This window comes from Candoia aspera, chromosome 5 (genome assembly GCF_035149785.1).
Source record: "Candoia aspera isolate rCanAsp1 chromosome 5, rCanAsp1.hap2, whole genome shotgun sequence".
Lineage (NCBI taxonomy): Eukaryota > Metazoa > Chordata > Lepidosauria > Squamata > Boidae > Candoia > Candoia aspera.
Genome location: NC_086157.1, coordinates 60,958,822 through 60,982,801, shown reverse-complemented (window position 1 = coordinate 60,982,801; position 23,980 = coordinate 60,958,822). Strand labels below are relative to the sequence as shown.

At 39.1% G+C, this 23,980-nt stretch overlaps 1 protein-coding gene across 1 annotated transcript; it reads right to left on the bottom strand.

The window, feature by feature from the left end:
- Window positions 1-1,231: 1,231 nt before the first annotated feature.
- Window positions 1,232-19,209, bottom strand: VPS26C (VPS26 endosomal protein sorting factor C). Its single transcript, XM_063305362.1, has 8 exons — window positions 19,044-19,209; window positions 14,513-14,656; window positions 10,735-10,884; window positions 8,652-8,732; window positions 6,104-6,178; window positions 4,324-4,474; window positions 3,638-3,790; window positions 1,232-2,294 (listed from the first exon to the last, which is right to left on the bottom strand). Exons 1-8 carry the CDS (start codon window positions 19,098-19,100, stop codon window positions 2,212-2,214), a joined length of 894 nt encoding a protein of 297 aa, XP_063161432.1. The 5' UTR covers window positions 19,101-19,209; the 3' UTR covers window positions 1,232-2,211.
- Between the last annotated feature and the right edge of the window lie 4,771 nt (window positions 19,210-23,980).

The window sequence follows — 23,980 nt, the reverse complement described above, 5'->3', positions numbered from 1 at the left end:
AGTTCACAGAATAGTGTTATACAGGCATACCAAGGTGTGCCCATTATTACATGTGCCGTACATTCTGGATCGGTGGATGGTCTTCAAGGGTAACCTTATGTAGAACAAATTGCAGAAATCCAACCAAGGTATAAGCGATTATGACTAGGGTCTCCCAATCCAGAAATGGGTGCAATTGGCATGCAGTATTGAGTTGTGCAAAGGCCTTCCTGGCCATAGCTGCCACCTGCTCTTCAAGCAGAATTTGTGAGTCTAGGAGGACCCCCAAATTCTTCACAGGCTCTGAGTGGGGGAGTGCAGCCCCATGTAGAACCAAACAGAAAATCTCCAGATCCTAGGTGGTCCAATACCCACAGCTACTTGGTTTCCCTAGGGTCAAGTCAAAGCCTATTTCCCATTCAAATCCCCATAGCCTCCAGACACTGGGAGAGTATTAAGAGAAGAGCAGAGATGTACAAGTGAGTAACATCAGCATACTGATAGTATTTAACCTGGTGTCAATGGATGACCTCACCCATCAGCTTCATGTTGATGTTAAAAGTAGAGACCCCCCTGAGACACCTTGCAGGCAGGGACCTATCTCCATCCACCACCACCACCACCACCTGAAACTGATCATGGAGAAAGGATGTGAACCACCGTAACAGTGTCTCCCACTCTCAATTCCCTGAGCCAGCTGATACAATAGTTGATGGTAACAAAGGCCATTGAGAGATCAAGGAAGACCAGGAGGGATATACTGCTCTCATCCCAGGCCCACTACAAGTCATCAAAAAATACGGCCAATGCCATCTCTGTGCTAGATCCCAGTCTAAAACCAGGCTGAAAGAGTTTCAGATAATGTTTTCTCCAGGACCCTTTGAAGCTCCAATCCAACCACCACCTCAACAACCTTCCCTAAAAGAGACAAGGTAGGAGATGGAATGAAAATTATCCAGCTTTGTTGAATCCAGTGGTGGTTTCTTGAGGGGCTGGACCACATCCTTCACAGCTCACAGAACCAGCTGCCCTCTGAAGTATACATTCGCCCCCACCTGGATCCAACATCACATCCCAGGTGGCCTTGACCACAAGGGACATGGATCTAAAACACAGGTGGCCACACTTACTGCCTTAAGGATCCTGTCCACTTCCTCAGGTCTAACAGGCTTAAATTCTTAACTTAAAATGTCCTGGTGGGCATCTGAGAAGAACGAAACATGCTCTCAGCTATTTTATACAAATCAACAACTCAGAGCTAATTGCATTTATTGAACAACATTTAAAATGTATGAATGATTTATTCACACCATCAACAATCATATATATGAAGGGTTAGGTAACGGGGAAGTTTACTTTCTACAGTATTGCCAAGCTGATGCCACATCAAAAATGAAATGCATTCAACAAATAGTCCAACACCTTCCAAACGTAGGCAAAGTGCAATAATTCTATCTTCTCCTGTACCCATCACTCTTCCCTCTGTGTTGACCCAAATTATCTTCATGTCATTGTAACAGCAATCTGGCCAGAAAATGCCAGTATTGTACAATCTCAGCTCCTTATGACTAATTCTTCAACTGGTTATTAAGGTCAGAGAGACATATTTTTATTAAATATGTTAAGATATTCCCCAGAGGAAATTGATGCAAAAAAGTGTTCTTTAGGTGCTTGCAGAGGAAACAGGAATGACTAAATTCCATTTGTTTTGAAAAGTTCAGTTGCTTTTTTAGTATGTTAGTCAAATGTTTTCATAAATGCACTTCCCATCTCATATATATATTTATTTAAGACACCTCATGGGACATACAAATATTTCCAGAATTAAGGTAGAATTTGCTTAGCATGGTAAGCTAAGACATATATACAAAATAATTTTGGTCAAAACAACATATTCCTATACGCAATTCTTCCTCTTAATGTCTGAATTTCTTACTCACAAATTCTTATAAACAAATAAGAAAAGATAGAGGTGTAGGCCACATAGTTCCCATTTCAACTTCCATTAACACTTGTAGCGCAGTGACATTACAGACAAAAGTGACCGAGTTCTTATTGGACATTGTGTCAGAACATTGTTATCGCTGTAACTTAAAATTCTGGTCCATCATTCAAAATAGCAAATTGTGACAATAATAGGGTTATATTGCTTAGTTCCTGCAGTGCCAGTTTGTTGGATGTCCAACAAATGGGATGTATCTGGTCTGAGCAGTAGCTGCAAAACGAGCATAATCACACTCTGCAGAGTTTCAGTGGAAAGTTCTCTGTGATGAGGTGATCATCATGCAAGAGGACAACGATGTTAACTTCAAATTCTGTGAGAAAAAGAATCCTGGAATTAGCACAGATTATTATGTCTACCATCTGGGGTACTTATAGCATGTATACATAAAGTTACTAGCACAGCAAAGAACAAGACAGTATGTACTTAGGTAAAGGTAAAGGTTTCCCTTGACGTAAAGCCCAGTCGAATCCGACTCTAGGGGGCGGTGCTCATCTCCGTTTCTAAGCCTTGGAGCCGGCGTTGTCATAGACACTTCCGGGTCATGTGGCCAGCATGACGACTCGGAACGCCATTACTTTCCCGCCGAAGCGGTACCTATTGATCTACTCACATTTGCATGTTTTCGAACTGCTAGGTGAGCAGGAGCTGGGATTAACAACGGGAGCTCACCCCGCCGCGCGGTTTCGAACCGACCTTCCGATCGACAGCTTAGCGGTTTAACCCGCAGCACCACCGCGTCCCTCTGAGTATGTACTTAAAATAACCAATATTATTCTAAAATATTATTCTAAAATATACCTAGTAATCCAAGCTCTTGCTGTCTGAGATGTGTGCTGTGTCTGTTCCTGCACTGGATCTAAACCAGTTGCTTAAACTAAACTCGTGTTGGGAAAGGGGGCAAAACATTCTAATATAGAACTTTGTATTGATAATGGCCTAACTATTGGAGCTTGAAAGTGCTGCTTTTCTGTAGCAGAATCTGCTCTTTGGAACAGTTTTCCTATGGAGATCAAAGTTCCCTTCATCTTGATTTCATTTTGGAAGTTGCTTCAAGACTGAGCTCTTTGGTAGAACATTTTTGACTTAGAAGCCATCTATGTTTGTATGTTGCTGTTGATATGACCTTTTTGTTACGTACTGATTTGTTGTAATTTAATGTATTGTTAGTTTTATATCGTTTTAACCATAGATGTTTTATTGCTTTGCCTGCTGTGCATGTTTTATATTATGTATACGATTTTGTTAACTGCCAGGAGGCGAACTCGACTCAGTGGTATACAAGATGTATCAATCATTTACTCACTCACTCACTCACTGGCTGGCCTTTATAAAAATCTGTGGAGGAACCACACTTGAAATATTTTTATACTGTAGTTGTAATCACTGCACTTCAAAAGAGATACCGTCAAGAAAAGAAAGATGATTCAGTATAACCAAATGATTAGAGCAACACTCCTATAAGGAAAGTTAACAAAATTGCCAGCTCCTTTTTATCTCAGAGAAAAATCAAGTAAAGGAAGATACGATGGAGCTATGTACAGCTGATGTCCTACCTATGGGTTTTTGTTACAGAAGGCTGGATGACCACAGCAGAAATAAAGTATCAGACAAGGGGCTCTTCTATGGTCTGATAGTTCAAAATGCAGTTCTTACCAACTTTGAAGTTTGTAGTTTCCAGAGTAGGACACGTAAACAGTCTTGGAAAGACCATATAGATTGGAATAGGAAGATTTCTGCAGACATCACCATCAGCAATCTGAATGTTCTGAATCTCAGTGGCATCTCTAGCATAACCTTCAGCACAGCCTTTGCAAAAATGAGACATAAGTGGCATTCAAAACCCCCAACTTACTAGATAATATATTCTAATGTAGGCAGATTTAGTACTTAAACATTCATTATCAAGATCTCAATGAGTCACCCATATAGGTTGGGTGTCTTTGAGGAGCTGTGTCCAGATCAGTCTAGAGCTGCTGGAGGAACTTCAAGTAAGAACTGTATTAACAATTAATAAAGTTAATTTAGTATTACACAGATCTGGATTCATTTCAAATTTCTGGAGGGGACTTCACTTTAGAAGTAATCAAAATTATTTCAAAGCTTTAATTATTTTTATATGAGGTTGGTAACTGCCAAATAAATTCCAATAATGTTTGTTGCTAATATATACAGTACATTATCACAACTGGGAACGCTTGGATGTGGATGAGGGCCCAACTGTCCTCTAGTCTGTCCAACTATCCAGAACAACAGAAGCATTTGACAGTCACAGCTCAAGAACACACCCCAGATTCTGTTCTCCCACACCAATTTATGCACTGGCAGACATAAAGACATACCACAGGTTTCCACTCGTACCAGCTGGAGTTCAATACTTTTAACAGCAGCATCTGAGTTCACCACTATCAACTCCCCTGTTAGAGGTTGTGTTATGATGCAGTTGGTTGAACTGAGGTGGCCTCTTATGAGAAATTTTGGAAGCAATGCTCTCTAAAAGCAAAAAGGAGAAAAAGCAAAAAATATGTAATTTACAGTATGTAATGGTAATTGAATGTACAGATTTTCTTGTTCTTTCCACACATTATTTTCATTTCATAGTATGGCTATTTGTCCCTTATTGCTCATTGGTTCAGAGGGAAAAAGAGAAGAAATTACTGCTTGCTCTTTCATCACCTCTCCTTATCCCATTCAATATCTTTTCTTCAAAATACATGTGAAATACTTAAGCAACATGTGCTTTTCTAAGCACATGTTTAATATAACATGCAGTTATCTCCTCAGACTTTAAACCTGTAGGCAGGGACTATTTCTAATGTAAGCATAAGACATAAAAAACTAGGCACTTCATAAAGAATGGGTTGGATCCATACTTAGTCATCTTCATAGCACACCTACTGAGGGTGGGGGTGCCAAAATGTAAGACGAATTTAAGTGGGGGTTGCCAGCTGATGGCAATATATTATGTGAATGTGGAGAAATCTAAGATCCGGTGCATCTGATGGTGTGCCGATTATTGCCAGAGCCTTATACTGTCAATGACCTACAGCAAGCTAATGACAAAGCTGTAGCAGTGGCTACATTTTGGCAGAGCAAAGTTTGATCTGGACACAAAATAAGTAATTTTTTAAAAAAAATAGCACACCTACTGAAATCAGTGAAACCTAAATTAATTATCCTAAGGTGGGAAATACTTGAGAATAATCTCTACATCACCTATGTAATCCTTATATAAACAAGGTGGAATATTCCTCACTGCAAATTATGAGAACCCTAATCACCCATTCCAGGGAAGAAGAACCTCCCTCTGTATCTCCAGGAGTCTCAAGGATATATCAAGGACACGATTAAAGCCCTGCCTCCCAAAGCCAAGATCCATTTTGAGCTGCCAGGAACCTTTTGAAAAGCAGCTCCTTTAGGATGATTCCCCCAAGCAGTGACTGTTTTTATTAACTGTTGGCTTGCTCAAACCCAATTTTGTTTAACTGACTTTTTTCAACACTGAGAAAGATCCATTTCAGAAAAAATCATTCCACTGCACACCCAATCCAAAACAATCACTCAGACAAGTAAACAGGAGGAATCAATTTCTCTAACAAGATCTTTTAATAAACTATGTCTGCATTTTCTTCCCCCACTCCATATACTCCTATCCTTCCTTTGGCTTTCTATTTCTATACGATCCTGGTTTGTGCAAATCATGTTTGCTCAGCTCTGATACAATTACAAGTTACATTTTGCCACTAAATCAAAAGTAGAAGGAAACTGGAGCATGCAATGAGGAAGACCATGAGCACAAAACTCTTTCATATGGTTTCAACCTCTGGTTTGGTGCTGCTCCCCCGCTCTGAGAGCTATTATACTTTTTTAAAGCAAGATGGTTCTTTTTTTCTTTCTTTTTTGTGCCTTCAGGTCAGTCTGGACAAGTCCTTGCAGTTTTCTTGGCAAGGTTTTTCGGAAATGGTTTGCCATTGCCTCCTTCCCAGGGTTGAGAGAGAGTGATTGGCCCAAGGTCACCCAGCTGGCTTTGTGCCTAAGGCGGGACTAGAACTCACAGTCTCCTGGTTTCTAGCCCGGTGCCTTAACCACTATACCAAACTGGCTCGCTAAGATGGTTCTTACCTCTTTCACATTCTGTAGTGTTTCAGGAGTAATAGTAAAGTCCACTGGGCTTGGAGTTGGCTTACCTTTCTGAGGCTACAAAAGAATGAAAAGAAAGTTCAGAACTGTAAATGTAGTAGTCATTTATCTAATTTGAGGAAGTGCATATTTGAAGTCATGCACTTCGTGTGTTAGAAGAGCTAGTATGAGTTGCTACTAGAATAGCCTTGGCAAGGTATTACCTTGGTAAGAACAATTAATCTTAACCACGCATCTGCATGGCTATACTATTTGAAGCATGCTCTAATCAAGGTAGAAAGTCCTTTCTATCTTTCTAATGATAATGAAAAGCAAACTCACATTATAGCTGAGGCCAGCCTAGTATTTTAGGGTCCTGAGTGTAGAATTAACTGTACATTATATATAATATAATATAATATAATATAATATAATATAATATAATATAATATATAATAATATAATATTTGGTTATTCCCTAAGCTCAAATTCCTATTCCCTCAGTTATATTCATTAGATTTATGCTCTGCTTTTCATTCAGGAGCTCCAAGTGGCATACATAGCACTCGCTCCTCCTATTTTCATCACAACAAAAGTCCTGAGTGGTGGAGTGGGCTGAGAGTAAGATTGGCCCAAAGTTACTCAGTCATCTTCCATGACTGAGAGTGGACTACAACCTGGATCTCCCTGCTTCTGATACAAGACCTTAATCACTATATTACATGGGCTCTTTCTTGGATCTATGTAGAATTTTAGTATTTTAATTTGGTAAATGCTTATACCTACTGTAAGTACAATACAATACTTATTTTTCCTCCACAACCTCCTTGTGACCTAGGCTCAGAGTCACTCTGTGAGTTTCTGTAGCTGTGGATGGATTAGAACTTGGTCTCCCTGCCGCGTTCAACACTTCCCCTTACACCTCATTGGCTGTCTGTTGGACCTATGTAGAATTTCTCTTCCTCCCACTTCAGATGTATGTGCATATGTTCACGTACATACTGTATAGTTTTAAGTCATGCAAATGCTGGTAGAAAAGTAGTGAGTAGTATGTCACCTGCTGTAAACAATAAATGTTTGTTGAAAGTACTACAAAGAGGTATGTAAACCTTGTGCTTCTGCTCTAAAAGTAAGCTGAATGAAGGCAGAATGGGCTATTTTAAAAAAATATATGCTAAAGCAAAAAGAGATCAAGTTAAAAATGAATGAATGTTGAATGACCATGGATGACCATATCAAAAGTGATTGGTATGAAAGGAGTACATTGATGTGGCTTGATCATAGAGAGACAATGAATGAGGATCAAACTGTGAAACAACTGTATGAAAAAATTGTGCATGGAGAGACTGAGAAAGACATGATTGGATGAAATTGATGAGACTAATCTTGACTGTGAGGATTAGGAGTGGGAGGCATGGTGTTGCAGTGGTTCTCTCCTTTTCTCCATAGCCAGTTTCAGTTGGTGTTGATAGGAGTGGTGATGGTTGAGTCTGAGGCCCTGCCTTCTGGGATACTTTCACCCTTTCTGCTTAACATCACCTAGATGCTTCATGTAGAAAGACAGGTATTGCCAGCATGCTGATAATACCCAGTTGTGTATCTCAAGCCTGGGTGGGCCAAGTGCTGCTGTTAAGGTCTTGTCTCAGTGCCTGGAGGCTGTTGGGATCTGGATGGGGAGGAACAGATTAGATTCAACCCTGACAAGACCAAGGGGCTGTGTGTTCCTGGTTCTTCTAGTGCTGTGGATTTTTGCCTTTAGTTCTTAATGGGGTGCACTCCCTCACACAGAACTGATGTGCAGATGGCAGCTCTGGCCAGGAAACCTTTACCAGATTCATATGGTGTGCTGTGCCCCTTCCTGGACTTAAGAGTCCCTTCTCACAGTTACTCATCCTTTAGTTACCATGTGTATGAATTATTGCAATGTGCTCTACATGAGACTGCTTTTAAAGACTGCTCAGAAGCTGCAGCTTGTCCAGAATGTAGCAGTATGGGCAGTTACGGGTGTGCTGTGTAGGCTGATGAAATGCCTCTGCTGTGCAAGCTTCATTAATTACCATCCTATTGTTTCTGCCCACCCTTTAACAGAGTAGGCATGCTCCTATCTTTAAAGCAATGCCATTTTATGGCCGAGGCGGCATGCTTTCTCTGTCGTAGTATCCTTTTTAATACTGTTATTTTAATCATGGCCATTTGGCTAATGTCAAAATTACCGTATGTTTAATTCATCTTTGGTAAAAAGCACTAGCCTGAATATTCTTAGAAAATTAAACATCACATAAATTCTGAGAAACATGAACTATGTTGCATCTGTACCTGAACCAATATTTACATTCACTGGGACCAAAAGGGGCATTTAAGTTCACATAAGGAGCTCCAGCTTGTGCATGCATAGAAGTTTCATTCCACAGAGAAAAAATAGCTACAGATCTGCTTAACTGCATTAACTTCATATGAGCTCCTCTGAGACTTTTATGAACAGTCCAACTACAACTAAATGAATAAATATATTCACAAATCTCTAGTAATCAATTCCTAAGAGCAAACTTACTGGTGAATGGACAATAAATTCACAAGATTTTGTCAAATCCTTGGCCAGGAGAGAGCGCCTCATATCACATCGAAGAGTATACTACACAAATATGCAAAACAGAAAGGCCGTTATTCTTCCCATGAAATAAGAAAATAAATATTTATTACTAGTCGGTCCTAATTTTGCTAATTCGTATTTTATTTATATGCACTATAATTTGTATCTACTTTTGAAATTCTACCTAGAAATGTCTTATTTCAAAATGTTTGTAGTTTAAGGTAAGATATATTCTAAAAATCTTCCAGTTCAAAAATTCTTTGGGCACATTGCTAAAAACCAAATCCAATCAAAACAGAAAGTAAAAATGCAGAGTAAACACAAGATTCCAATCATCCTCTTCTGCTGGGCTAAATCCAATGGTCCTCTTCCCTAAAACCAGCTCTGGAGTGGTTACATTTCTTCAGAGGAGATTTTGAGGACAGGAAGGATAAAATAACTTAACACCTCATTTTGCTTATAATAACTAAGACAATGGATTTAATGTACTCCAGTAACCTGGGGAAGGGCTGTCTTAAATAAAAACCATTGCAATAAGCTCCTACATTACACTGAAAGGGTAGAATTGATTCTTTTGAAGAATACGTACTTCTGGAGTCTGACATTGTTGCATTACTTTATAATGGTTAGTTATTTCATTAAACAGATAAACTCACAGAAATAGGAAAAAAATCTACCCCAGGGCCCCTGATAAGAAACTTCTCTTCTTCATTGCTGAACACCATTTAACTTAGATGATTGGCATTCTTTTCAGTTGGGTTAAACTTGATAAGCTAATCATTCCTTAAAAAGAGTCATTGCAAGACAATACCATAATTGTTAAGGAAGTGTGTGGGGTATGCAGTGGCTCAGATTTGCTAGAAAAGAACTTTACAAATATTTCAAATAGTTGTTGAGATGCAGAGCTACCTCAAGTTTTGAAGTTTCAGTCCACCACAATGAATGTTTGCTTTTGCATTTTTTTTCCAGCCAGATTTAGACCTTTCTTTATAATCTCCATTTTAGAGTTTAAATTTTTTACACCAATCATCATGCTGTACTCAGAGGAAAATATCCAATGTCTGTTTATTGCACTGCAATATCAAATGAAAAACTCAACGAGAACAAGGTAATTTATATCCTGTTATTAAGCCTCAAACAAGCAGGCCAATAAATATTTTATTTTTTTCTAGAAGGAGAAAAAGCTTTGGGGTGCTTTTTGTTAATAGAACTCCTAACTTTTATAACCTAAAGTTTTAACCAGGTATTTGAATTTAGATTTGCTTCATTCTTTAAAGAAGTTGATAGTGAAAGAGACTGAAATTAATAGCTAGTGGGATACACAAGCCAATACACTGGAACATAGACAATGCTTTGTTTTAACTCACAGATTTTTCCATGTTTTTCCATCCAAAACTGAAATTCAAATAAATTAAAATCTTAATAAATTTTACCAATATTTAATTTTTTCCTATATTATTGTATTACTAAATTGTACTTCATGTTTGTATGCAATGACACCATAGTAATAATAAAGCCATTTTATTCCAGATCAGAAATGGAAAGTATTGCAAGGAAGAAGGGTAAGCATAGTGTTTTTCACACGACTAGGTATATTACTGTCTTGGATAGACTTGAGCAACCTGCAAAAGGAAGGGAAGCAAACAAATTTCTGCAGTACAATCATTAGCTCAATGTAAGCCTCTGTCATAAATCCCAGTGAGTTTTGTTTATTAATGTTTAAGCAATAAAAACAGGTTAGGTATCAGGACACTGAGCCATATCAATTGTGAATTCAAAGTTTATGCCAGACATCTTCTGTTGTGTTATACTGGAGCTTGCAGGAAGATACTTTGTTTGTAAAGAGTTCTGAGCCTACATTAGGTGACATAAATCTCATTAAAAAAAAACAAACTGTCTAAAAGGTCTGTACATTTCTATTAAGATCCTCCCTCCCTCCCTTCCAATGGCATGAACTTACTTGGCTGAATCTTAAAAAATTAATAGCAATGGTGTACGTTCTCCATAAACAGCAAAGTTTTCTTAGACTAACAACTGTTCTCACCTGGATATTGACAAAAACTCCATGGTAAGTTTCATAAAGAATTTTGCTTCCTTTTACTTGCAGTGGAAACTCAAAAGGAATTTCTGTTTTACCACTAGGCAATTTTCCAGATTTTACCATTTCTACCACACTATTGATTAGTTGGATAGGCTGCAAAAACAAAAAAACAATACACAAAATTTAGGAAAGACTAAACATTAATTGCCCTTTATTTCTGGTTGCAAGCAAAAAGTTTATGAATTTCTCAAAATGCACACTTTTTGAAGGTACCTTAAGAAACAGAGCAGCAATCTTATTTATTCTTGAGGTTACAAAAGTATAGTGTACACTCAGTTGCAAACAATACCAGATACTGGCTTGAGCAATACAGAACATGTTAAACTGAGGGCAGTCATTCTAAGCGTGTACATGCTCTTCTAAGTGGGGAGAAGCCTGCTGCTTCCACCTGCTCTGGTTATCACTTTCTCCTCTTCAGAAACATAAAAGACAAGAACAGGGAGCAGAGAGCCTCCTGTACCTGTGAAACTTTCCAAATGGTTTCCTAGCCACTTATCTTTATGTGCAGAGTCTGTAGAATAATTGAATAGCACCTATGTTAACCTTTTTGCTTACAGGTCTTTCCTGTCAAAAGAAGCTTCGCTCCTATCTGATAGACAGACAGACAGATGCCACCCAGAGTCACTGGGAGTCAGGCAGCAGACAGATATAGATATAGATAAAAGATATATAGATAAAAGAGTTATAGATCTATAGATATAGATATACACACACACAATCTTTTTCAATTGTACATCATGATTTTCAAAAAATAGTAAAAATAAGAAGCCTTATGTGACATCTCAAATATCTGCATAAACAAACTGAAAAATTAAGATTTGCTCACTGCTCAAAACTCTCAAGAGCCAATTAAAAGTTTAGCTACTGCCTACCCATCCACGCCAAGCTTTAGTCAGATCAAGATTGCATTCCCTGTATATACCAAACTAACACATCTGTACCAAGAAATAATGCTAATCCATTATGAAATAAGCCTATATAGTAAATCAGTTCAAGTTGTAATTATATTTGTTGGCTTATTCCAACCCTGCAACTACAGTCTGCTAGTTCATAGGAACGTGAAATTATGTTGATAAGAGGTATATGGTTTGATGTTGTACACAGCAAACAGATGCATGTAAAGGAAAAATACATATTGTATTTTGTTTTAATAAGTATTATATGGTCATCCAAACATGTTCATTGACCAAAATGCAAGATGCAATAATGCAAGATGCAGAAGGAATTAGCAGCACTAAACAAAAAACAAGTACCTAGTAAGCCTTTCTTTGAAACTTTATTTATTTATCTATCAAATTTATATGGCTGCCCACACAAGGTGACTCTGGGTGGCGTACAATAAAACCAACTATTAATACCAAATATTAAAACCAAATATAAAAACCAATTAAACGAATTAAATAATTAATGAAAGTAAAATCAAGATTGCAAGAGGGTTAATTAAGATGTCATACGTGGTGCAACCAACGTGCAGGCTCTCTGCTGCCAGGGGATACCCAGGGCTGATGAAAAAAACATGTTTTAAGGGCTTCCCGAAAGGCCATAAGGGTTGGGGCTAACCTCACCTCAGGAGTGATAATGTTCCAGAGGGCAGACCCACAGCACAAAAGGCATGCCATCTGGGTCCCATCAGATGGAACTCTGCATCTTATCAGACGGGACCTGCAACATGCCTCTCCTGCTGGACCTTATGGGACAGATAGAAGTAATCACGAAGATGCGGTCCCTCAAATAACCTGGCCACAAGCCACGTAGGGCTTTAAAAGTCAAAACCAGCACCCTGACTTGCACCTGGAAGCAAACTGGCAACCAATGCAGCTCATGGAGCAGAGGTGTAATGAGTGTCCTTCTAGGAACACCCATAACTGCCCATGCCACTGCATTTTGCACCAGCTGCACCTTCCAGATACTCTTCAAGGGCAGCCCCATATAGAGCACATTACAGTAGTCCATTCGGGAGCTGACCAGGGCATGAGTAACTGTGAGTAGAGCTTCACGGTCCAGGAACAGACACAACTGGTGCACAACATGAACTTGTGCAAAGGCCCTCCTGGCCATGACTGCCACCTGCTCCTTGTGCAGGAATCATGAGTCAAGAGGGGCCTCTAGACTACGAACCAGGTCTGTTTGGGGCAGGGCAACCCCATCCAGTACCAGAGATGGTAAAGTCCCAGAATCAGAAGCCTCTAAAACCCAAAGCCACTCAGTCTTGTCAGGGTTCAGTTGAAGCCTGTTGTTCCCCATCCAGACCCCCACAGCCTCCAAGCACCGGGACAGGACATCAACAGCATCAATTAATTTGCCAGGGGCGCAGAGGTACAGTTGAGTATCATCAGCATACTGATGATACCTCACCGCATGGCGACAGATGATCTACCCCATGTATATGTTTTATGTATACGTTTAACAGGAGTGGAGAAAGCACCTAACCCTGTGGCACCCCACATAGTAGGGGCCAAGGGTGGGATCTCTCACTCCCAATCAATATCGACTGGTATCGACCCCATAGGAAGGAAGTGAACCAGCACAATACAGTGCCACCCACACCCAATCCCCAGAGCCAATCCAGAAGGATACCATGTTCAATGGTATTGAAAGCCTCCAAGAGGTCAAGGAGAGCCAGGATGGATGAACTACCCCCATCCTGCTTCAGCCAGAGATAATCCAAAAGTGTGACCAATACCGTTTCTGTCCCATGCCAGGCCTGAATCTTGACTGAAAGGGGTCCAAATAATCCGCTTCATTCAGGGTCTGTTGAAGCTGCTGCACAACCAACTTCTCCACAACCTTCCCTAAAAAAGGGAGTTGGACACTGGTCGAAAGTTGTCCAGTATGGCGGGATCCAGTGGTGGCTTCTTGAGGAGGGGGCAGACTTAAGAGGCAAAAGGACAACTCCCTCTCTCAAGGATAAATTCCCCATTGCTAAAACCCACCCACATGTCACCACCTGGGCAGCCTTGGCCAACCAGGAAGAGTATGGCTCTAAAGAGCAGGTGGCTGAGCTCACAGTCATTAGGACCCTGTCCACTTCCTCAGGCCCAACAGGTTCAAACTGTTCCGAAATAACAGGATAAGACTGTGCTCCAAGCATCTCCATAGGACCTGCACCAAGGCTGAAGTCTAACTGGGAAAGAATTGAAGCGATTTGGTCCAACAGATGCTCTGAAACTTCCTCTGCACAGTCTTGGAGGTGGATCTCTGGGTCCCCTCAGCCCAAAAGGGCTCAGGTCACCCAGAACAAGACTGCTGGGCAACAATCTGCGGACACAATAAGGGCAGAGAAGTACTGTTGCTTCGCTCCCCTTACCACCACAAGGTAGGCCTTAATAGCGGCTCTTATCTGTGTTTGGTCAAGTTCATCATTTGTTGACCTCCAGCAGCACTCTAGACATCTCTTCTCCCCTTTCATCTCCTTCAGCTCCTCTGTAAACCAGAGAGCGTGACAGGATCCACGGGAAGGGAGAGGTCGCATGGTGCAATGCGATCCAAGGCCACAGTCACCCTCTTGTTCCAAGCGGCGACTAAGGCCTTCATGGGACCATGCAGCAGACCATTAGGAACAACCCCCAGCTCCCTCTGGAACCCTTGCAGGTTCATCAGTCACCAAGAGTGGACCAATCTAATAGGTCCAGCCTCTCTGTTATATATTATTTATATTCTTCTCATATAAAGAACACTGTTAGAAAAGTGTTCCATAATCCATGATTTTTATTATTTGTACCTTAACAGAATTGCAGAATGCTTCAAACACACCAACACTTTTGGCACTGAGCTGCAGGTTTACAGATCCTTCCATTGTTAATGAGATTCCCTGATGCTGGATCAAATCTTTACTTGTTATGACCACTACTCCAGTGAGAACTTCCTAATTGGGGAAAAATTAAAAACATCATATAAATCAATTATGATGCTACTTCCTAAATTTTACATCTTATGATAATCTAAATATAACAATATAATAATTATCCAAGAAGTACCAGTATACTTAGCATGTCAATATATTGCATGAACCTCCTGGTTAGTTGGATTAAGGCAATATTAAGTTGGCTTGCAAAGGTAGTCTTCATTTTAGATATCCTAGCTTGCACAGAATAGTGCCCAAAATGTGTTAAAACTGACCAGCATGACCTGTGGCATGACTCTAACTGAATGTGATCACCTAGTTTACTCTTCCTTTATTTATTTATCACATTTCTTCATACCAAAAAAGTTTATGCAGAAACTTCAATTGACCAAAGCCATGATAGGTGGCAGAGATTAATACTCATGGACCATTTGTTGACAACAATGGTATATGGAAGATAGCAACTTGGAATATTAAGAGGATAGATGGCAAAGATCAAAAATAAGTGAATAAAATGAAAGAATACACACACACACACATTGTGTGTTTATTTATGAGGATAATATTCTGTCTTTTCATTCAGGAACTCAAGGTGGTATACACAATGTACACTCTTCCTATTTTTCCCCACAATAACAACTATGTGAGATATGTTGGACTGAGAATGGAGTAAGTCTAGTCACCTTATTCTTATTCAACAAAAGAACAGATGTGAATGAAGGTGGTTTGGACTAGATGTCATGCATGTGAGTTAAAGTGCAGATTTAATAATGAAAGGGCTAAAATGATATAAAAATAGTATGTATTGATAGTATGGTGCTGTCTAGGTTGCTATGGATGTATATTAAATTAGGAATTCATAGGATGGTGACAATTACATATTATGCTTCAGTGAACGGTGATAAGAGTGACTGGGTCATTTTGAGTCCCAAGAATAAACAAGAGTGGTGATGGTTTGATATGTATTTGCTTAGAAAAATGTCTTAAAATACATTGTTTAGGCATAAGTTTATTCATGTGTATAGAAGACAAAGCACTGAATAGAAAAGCATGGGTGATTTGATTCTTATGATGAAAAATTTAGAAAGTTAGTGAAGGCCACAAAGGTGATGAAACGTTCTGAATGTTGGAGAGACCATTGTCTGGTAGCATTAAAATTGCATCTTTGCAAAAAACACGGATATAGCAGAAAAGGAGAGAAGTTAAAAACTAGAGCAAAAATAAAGTGTCTTCAGGAAGAGAAAACATGAGTCCTATATGGAAAAATTTTGAAAGACAGATTAATCGCTCATCAGAATGAAGGGACAGAAAGAAACAGAATATGGAAGCTACTCTGAATAGAATGAAAAATAATGCTGTTACAAAGTGCCACCAAAGCATAACGGAAGGTCTGAAAGAGGAAGCTTGATGGAGTGAAGTAAAAAGGCTGTCAATGAGAAAAAACAAATATAAAAGAATGCTGCATAAAATGAGGATGAGACAAAGATATATTATGTATATATAATGTATATAGCAAGAATATATATAATGTATATAGTAAGAAAAAGACAGGTCCAAGGAATGATCAAAAGAGAGCAAGGAATGGTTACGATTTAAATAGGCAAATGAAGCATAGAGCAATTTTGACAATAAAACAATAAAAAAAATTTGGAAGAGGGTGAAAAATCTAAACCTGAACCCTTCAGTAAAATTAATGTATTTAATACTGGAAAGAGTATTTAAAAATTTGTATAGAAATAATATTAATAAGTCAAAAGGAGAGTTGAAATGAATGCCACAAATGTGTCTGAGAAAATAAATGTTGAAAAGGAAATAATAGATGTTGTGAGAATATTGAAAAATGGTAAATTGCAGGCAGAGATGGTGTAACTGGAAAATTTTAAATATGGAATGGTTTGCTTATGAAATGGTTGTGCAATGTTGAACATTTATGTGAAAATGGCATTTGAGCTTAATGTTTGGAAAAATGTCATTTTTGTTTCCCTATTTAAAAAAAAAAGGGGGGAAACCCCTATGGGTTTTAACTTTCTGGGAAAAAATATATTAAAAAAAAAAACTGAACTATATGCAATATTCATTTTTACACCACCCTTTACTAATCTGTTCAGAAGACAAATTCAATATGTATTTGATTTACTCAGACAATTATCATGGTTAGTGCATTTATTAAATATAAAAGTATAATTTAATCAAAAATATTTTTTCTCTTTGCATTTAAAATGTTTTTAATTTTTCTAATAAATAGAATTATAAACTACAAGACTCTAAGAAACCTAAGTCTCATTTGGACAAGTTGGGAAAAATGAAGTTTAAGACATAATAAACCATCATCATGATAATAAATCAGAATTATATTCTTTCAGTCTTGTCAAGAGCAGATTCACCAACCCCTAGATAAAAAGTCAGCAACAGAAAAACCACAAACAAAGCAGACACTGAATCCTCTTCTTCCTTTGGCAGAAATGCCAGTAACTGCTGGGGGCAGGAAAGCATCTTGCTCTGGCATTTTAAAATTGTCTCACCCTGTTTTGCCCTCTGTACAGGAACAATAGTGCTCTGATACTCCAGGTAAAATGTCTTCCTGCTACAAGTTAATAGAAATTATTTGAGCAGGAATAAAGGAGAGCAGTACACGCCCTTCTTTTTTATTGCATTCATTATTTTAAAAGAACATAGATTTTTAAAAATTTTCCAAAATTTCCCAGTTCTCCCAAACCCCCAAAGCTAGGTTTTTTTCCCCCTGATTTCCCCTTTTTGTGTGTTGTGGGGGAGGTCTGAGCCTCCACAACTCCATCTTAGCACAGAGGGAAACGTAACGACTTTGTACTAAGACTCTATGCCAGTGCTTCTCAACCTTGGCAACTTTAAGATGTGTGGACTTGTCCACAGGGGAATTCTGACTGTGAAAGTCCACACATCTTAAAGTTGCGAAGGTTGAGAAGCACTGCTCTAGGCAATGGGCTCCAATTCTGTTCTAAGACTGCAAAGGAGGAAAGAAGAGCCTTTGTACCACAGCCGGTCCTGCTACACTGCAGAATGGAAGAACCTCTTTCAGCTATAGCATGGGAGAAGAAGAAACTATAGATACCCTGGCTGGTATCTCAACAGTGCAACAAGCTTTTGACATGTTGACCTCAGCAAGGAAAAACCAGACAAACATATCATAGCTTAACTGCTGAGAGTTTCTTAATGTCAAGCTGCATATTTAGATAAAATAGGCCCAGGATGCTTAGCAAAGCTCTACTAGATGACACCATAGAATTATAACAAAGGAGAATTTTTTTTTGGGAAAGGATAGCATAACATGTTCTTCCTTGCATTTTAAACATCTGATTTTATTCCTTTCATCTTAGAGCTCCCTTTATCACTCTCAGGAACTTAAAAAAAAAAGAGGACTAATTAAACTCTGCATTCTGGGAGAGAACATATAGGAACACTTGTGTCCAACTTCTCCAGTCACCAGATTGGCTGGAGATAACAGTAGTTGTAGCCCATCATCCAAATCCTTCTTTCTACTACAGTAAATAAATTCTTAAGCTTCCCCCAGCCACATTTTAAATAGTTCTTGCACTCTGCCATGCATATTCCATTAACTCAACTTTTCCCTTCCTTGCCCATGGTAACCTGCTGCAAATGCAGGTATCTTCTAAAATCTCGAAAAACCCACATTCTCAGGAATAACGCCTTCAGCTCCACTACTCCTAGTACATGCTTTTTTTCTACCAACACAGAAATTGTTATCCTGTCTTTCAAAGCCATTGCTGCGTGGCAACTTCTCATAAAATTCAATTCATGACTGAGCCTCGGGGGGGAAAAGAGAGCCCACTAAATGTTAGGGTGTCCCCTACTCAGTAACTACACCAGAATACCACAGTAAAACTTTTCATAACCTAATTCATACGAAACAGCAATTCAGGTGGCAGAGCGGTGTTGTTTTTTGTCTCCTTTGGAATGTAGCTAGGAGGTTACACACGGATCTGAACGTCCAGAAAAAAATCTTGCACATAAGATGTCAGGAAGATTTCTTTCTTTTTTCGTCATGAATGTGTCCGTTTTGTAAGGGCAAGGATTTCCTCTCCCTCTCCCAGGAGTAGGATTCCAGAATCATCCGACCGAGAGCGACCTCCTCATCTGCTGCTCCACACGCTGACGCCCAGGTCCCACGGCTCCAGAAACCTGCAATCCTAAGGACGCTACCTCCAGAAAAACCCGGCTGGAAAAAATTGAGAGCTGAAAAGCGATCCTAAGCTCTTTTGCGCTGAAGTCCTCGGAAATGCAACCAGTAAATTCCAAGAAAGATTGGAACAAGATTGCAGCGCTCCTTTCCGCCCAAATAAAAATATCCCTAACACTCCTGCGTCTCCACATCACTAGGACTTGTACAGCAGCATCTGCAGAGAATGCTCACCCCGCAATGATACACCTTGTTAGCTCGTTTGATCTTGATGTCCAGCGTGGTACCCATTGCGACGACTCCCAATCTCTGGGCCACTCAGATCACGTGGCTTCCCAGCCGGCCCTTTCCACGTGACTTCAGCCAATTCTTTCTGGGCAGGAAACAGGAGAAGATTACATGTCTGAGGTCCGTTTTCTTTTATTTCCTCTCGCTACTGACTCCACCCTGTCATAGGGCGGGGTGCGCCAACTGTCACATCTGAGCCAGTACCATTGCATCTTAAGGCGCCATTTATATTTCAGACGGGGCGCATGGGCTGCCTCATTCCAAGAGCTCACTCCGCTTCGCCTGTGTTTCGGTTACCTAGCAGTAGAACAGAAGAAGACGTGGAGGATTTTTTTGTGCTTGCGTCTCCCCTGGAATTGCAACACGAGATTCTAAATAGGGAATGCAAAGACTCCAACGAGAAAGAAACCAAGACTGCTGTGTCCACCCCGAAAACCCACTGGGCAAGGAACCACATTTCCCGGCATGCAGTGAAAAGGAAGTAAACCTATTTGACGCAACACGCATACGCGGTCTAGGCGATGGTTACACCCATCTGAATGTTTCGTTTTATCTTTTTAAGTCTGAAGGTCGGTTAATGAAGAGTTTTCGTCCTATGCTCCTTAACCCATCTGGAAGCTCTGCTAAAAACTGTATTTACATTTGATCAAACACAAACAATTGTATTCTAAGACTATTAAACAGTGAGATTCCAATAGTGGCTATCAAAATAACAAAGAATATTGTAGAACCTTAAAAGCGAAGGCGGTTGACACATTTATCGGAGAACCGGCTCCGTTGCAGATTCCCTTGTAAGTAACCGTGGGCAGGATTACGCTGTAAGAGATTATAGCTGCAGTCTTAAACAGATTTACCTGGAAACAACCCGGTGACATGTGCCGCTTCTCCATACAGAAAGGAACATAAAGGAAACAAATTCTTAAAAATGTGTTTAAAGGATTTGAGAATGTCCTTTTGCGTTTGTTTTTTCAAGAAATTTAAATGGATTAATTCCTGTATTGTAAATTTCTCAAAGGCCTTTTCTGGATCATTAACAGAAATGGATTTTAGGCTTTTGCTGTTCGTTGTGCATTGATTCCTAATTCACTGATATGTAGTGATACAAGTATATAACTTTTTAACAGAGATAGGACATACTGTGGTAGTGTTGGATATAAAAATCATGAAAACTGGACCAGAGATCTCTGAAAAGGAACTTACTTTATTGAGCGGTTTGCAAAGCGCGGTGGGCACCTCGACCAGGCTACGCAGAGTCTGATCGAAAGGAGAGATGCCACACCCAAAATTACAAATACACACTTTCTTATACCTTTCCCTGTCCAGCCTCCCCCCTCCCCTTTCTGGCCTGTTTACCCATTGGCTGGGCACTCAGACGCACAATCTTCTGACCGCCTCATCCCCTAGACCCTCACCCTTATTTTACATGTGTTAATAGACATTCTTATCTTGAGACATCCGGACATTCCAAGGCCTTCACACATCGAAAGCTTTACTTGGGTTAGCTATTATCATTTGATGAGTTTCCCACTATCTCTTCCTGACTTGTTGTTAGTTTAAATGTGTAACATTGTGTTGCTCACTAGTTTAAACTTTTTACATATATTGCTTCCCCCCCTTGCTATTAACTAGTATTAGTATTTGCACCTAAAAATCTCCCCCAACCAAGATCTATATGATATTGCTTTATGTGGATATATATAGAGATCTTCCTTATTTACAAATTGTATTTTTCTATACCTTACAGTAGCAATATGAAATTTAAATTAGGAGCCCAATTGTGGGAGTTCAGTGGGATGAGATGGCTGCTTTAAATTAAACAAAGAATATTCCAAAATGTCCACCAGTTAAGGCATTTAAAAAATGACATATGCCTGAATTCCAAAGATGTTTAGAGATGTTTAGGACAATACTTGTTTATTAGGCAATATGTTTTAGTAGGTTCTTGAAACATAGCACTTAATCCAGAGAGTTCAGTAGATATAAGGGTGAAAATACCAATATAGCTTTCACATAGAATAAAACAAACTTCACAGTTGCTAATGCTATAAAACAGTTATCTTTCCAAACTCTCATCAGTGTTAGCTGGCATCTCTAATGATCAGGGATGATGGAAGTTCTCATCTAACAAATCAGAGGGCTGTAAGTAACAACCCCTATAATAAACCACACAGAATTTATAATAAGCTCACAGAAAGTATCCTGCTGGTAACACTGGATGAGGCCAAAGCTTATCAGGCCCAAGAATGTTTGCCACAGAAGGCATATTTATAAAGCAAGACTGATGCAAATCACAGGTAAGTGATTTATCTGGAGATCTGGTATTAATAATAAAGAGAGTATATCCTGGAGAACAGCTATCTTTGAGAGTTGACTGAGCTACCATTATACTATGTATAGGTTGTCATTTCCTTTTTTTTTTTTTAGTTAAAAATGTTATGGTGAACGAATAATCTGAACCACCATGGATAGGGTAAGAGGGAGACTTTCTGTTCCTGTTTCACACATACCCTGGGTACAATGTGTAGGTTATAGATTAGTGTTAGGGTAGCAGGGAAGAAGGATCACATCCTTGGTTTTGCAGAGTATTTATCTTTTTTGTAGAGTATAGGTTTGGGCTGCAAAGATTCAGAAGACCATGAAGCTTTGCTGCCACCTAGTAGTCTCCCCAATTTTTGTAGCCCAGGTCTGGTAAACTCTACTCAAGCCTCCCACCACTGGAGATCATAAGAAAGCGCTAACTTTAAAGTTAGCCTTCTGTTTTAGGCTGAGATAACATAAGGAACTCGGAACCACCCAGGACTAAAAGCAGCAGTAAATTCCAAACCTTACATACTGTGTAAAGAAGGTATTTCCCCTTACTGATCCTTAAACTTCTTACATTCAGTTTTGCTGGATTTTTTTAATTTTAATTTTATTTATTTGAATTTATAAGCCGCTTAACTCCAATGGACATCTAATGGATGACCCTGAGGTCTAGTACTGTAAGAAAAGTAGAAAAACTCAATAAACATCTTCACAACATACTAAATTTTAGATCATTTATTCTGCCTCCTGTTAACCATATTTACTCTAAGCCAGTGTTTCTCAACCTTGGGAACTTCAAGATGTATGGACTTCAACTCCTAGAATTTTCCAGCTAGCATCTCTCTCCCCACACTATGGGCTTCTTTTGAAGGGTGGATGGGATGAAATTAATCAGATCCATGCTGGTGTAAAAGGATGCCACTCCTAGGAGCTTTCCACCAGAGAAAGCTTTGGTCCTAGTTTCAAAGATCACACCATCTCCAAGCCAGAATACTATCTTTCATTCCTTCAGCCAAATAAACTTCACTGGTGTTTAGAGTAATGCCCACAAAATTTTCTGCTGGTATAAATGAGACATGTAGGCAGACCATACCATAACACAATACATCAATTTAACTATTTTCTGTAATAGGAGTAGGGAAGACATCTTCTTTTTAGTTCAACTAGTATTTGACAGATCTGAATGGATTGAATGTGATTATTATTCAATATAATATAGTGTCTAAAACTGAAGTGAAGAATTTAAAATCATTTAATAGATATTGGTCTACAAAAAGCATAATACATTGGATGCTTTTCATTCCTCTATATTATTATATTCTAGCTTTCGTTATAGGAAACAGGTAGATCTTCCTAGAAGGGTTATTAAATAAGGCATTGGAACTGTTTTTAGCCTTGATCATTCAAATCATATAACTCAGCATTTCTCAAATCATATGATTCAACCAGAGGTCACCCAGTGAAATTGAATTCTGGAAGAATCAGGACAGACAATAGGAAATATGACCTAATTTGTGGTGCAGCTATGGTAGCTGCTAATAAAGATATACTAGGGCACTCTGATATTGAGAGCGATCAAAACGAGTAATCTGTGCCGTTTTTCCTGTTTAGAAACTTAGTGTTGGAAAAGGCCAGTGAGCTCTATACAGGTATCAAAGGCTCCCCTACAGATAGCTACAGTATCTATTGTTCCCCTGACTACTTTCAGAAAAGAGGAGCCCATTGGAACCTGCCTTCCTATCATTAAAACCATCGTTTTGTGTCTTGCATTTAAGAATGATAGAAAATAGAAACTTATCTTCCTCTTTGTGATATATTTCAAGGCTAAGCATTTCCAATATGTTCAATCTCTTTTCATAGGATTTAGCTTTTAAGATCTTGATCATCTCCATTGCCTTTCTCTGCACCTATTTCGGTTCCTCTGAATTCTTAAGATGTAGTGTTTGGAAGCAGACACAGTACTTGTTTTTATTATTTGTTTATTTATTTATCAACCCAAATATGTTGCATAATCTTCCAATTCTAGGCAGTTTACACCTATGAAACAAAACGTTAGTCGAATCATAAAATCCATTCCTAAAACCAATAAACAAAACTATTGTAAAATACATATAAACTAAAGAAGGGACTGACTTTGATGGCTGAAAGCGAAGAGGAGCTGAGGAGCCTTATGATGAAGGTGAAAGAAGAAAGTGCAAAAGCTGGCTTGCAGCTAAACCTCAAAACAACCAAGATTATGGCAACCAGCTTGATTGATAACTGGCAAATAGAGGGAGAAAATGTAGAAGCAGTGAAAGACTTTGTATTTCTGGGTGCGAAGATTACTGCAGATGCTGACTGCAGTCAGGAAATCAGAAGACGCTTAATCCTTGGGAGAAGAGCAATGACAGATCTCGATAAAATAGTTAAGAGCAGAGACATCACACTGACAACAAAGGTCCGCATAGTTAAAGCAATGGTGTTCCCCGTAGTAACATATGACTGCGAGAGCTGGACCATAAGGAAGGCTGAGAGAAGGAAGACAGATGCTTTGGAACTGTGGTGTTGGAGGAAAATTCTGAGAGTGCCTTGGACTGCAA

Bases quoted from the DNA above. Each gene is read 5' to 3' on its own strand.
- VPS26C (XM_063305362.1), bottom strand. From the start codon at position 19,100: ATGGGTACCACGCTGGACATCAAGATCAAACGAGCTAACAAGGTGTAT. The intron at 8,733-10,734 runs GTGAGAACAGTT...ATATTTGTGTAG, and splicing joins GAGTTTTTGTCAATATCCAG to TATACTCTTCGATGTGATAT. The intron at 4,475-6,103 runs GTAAGAACCATC...TTTTGCTTTTAG, and splicing joins CACTACAGAATGTGAAAGAG to AGAGCATTGCTTCCAAAATT.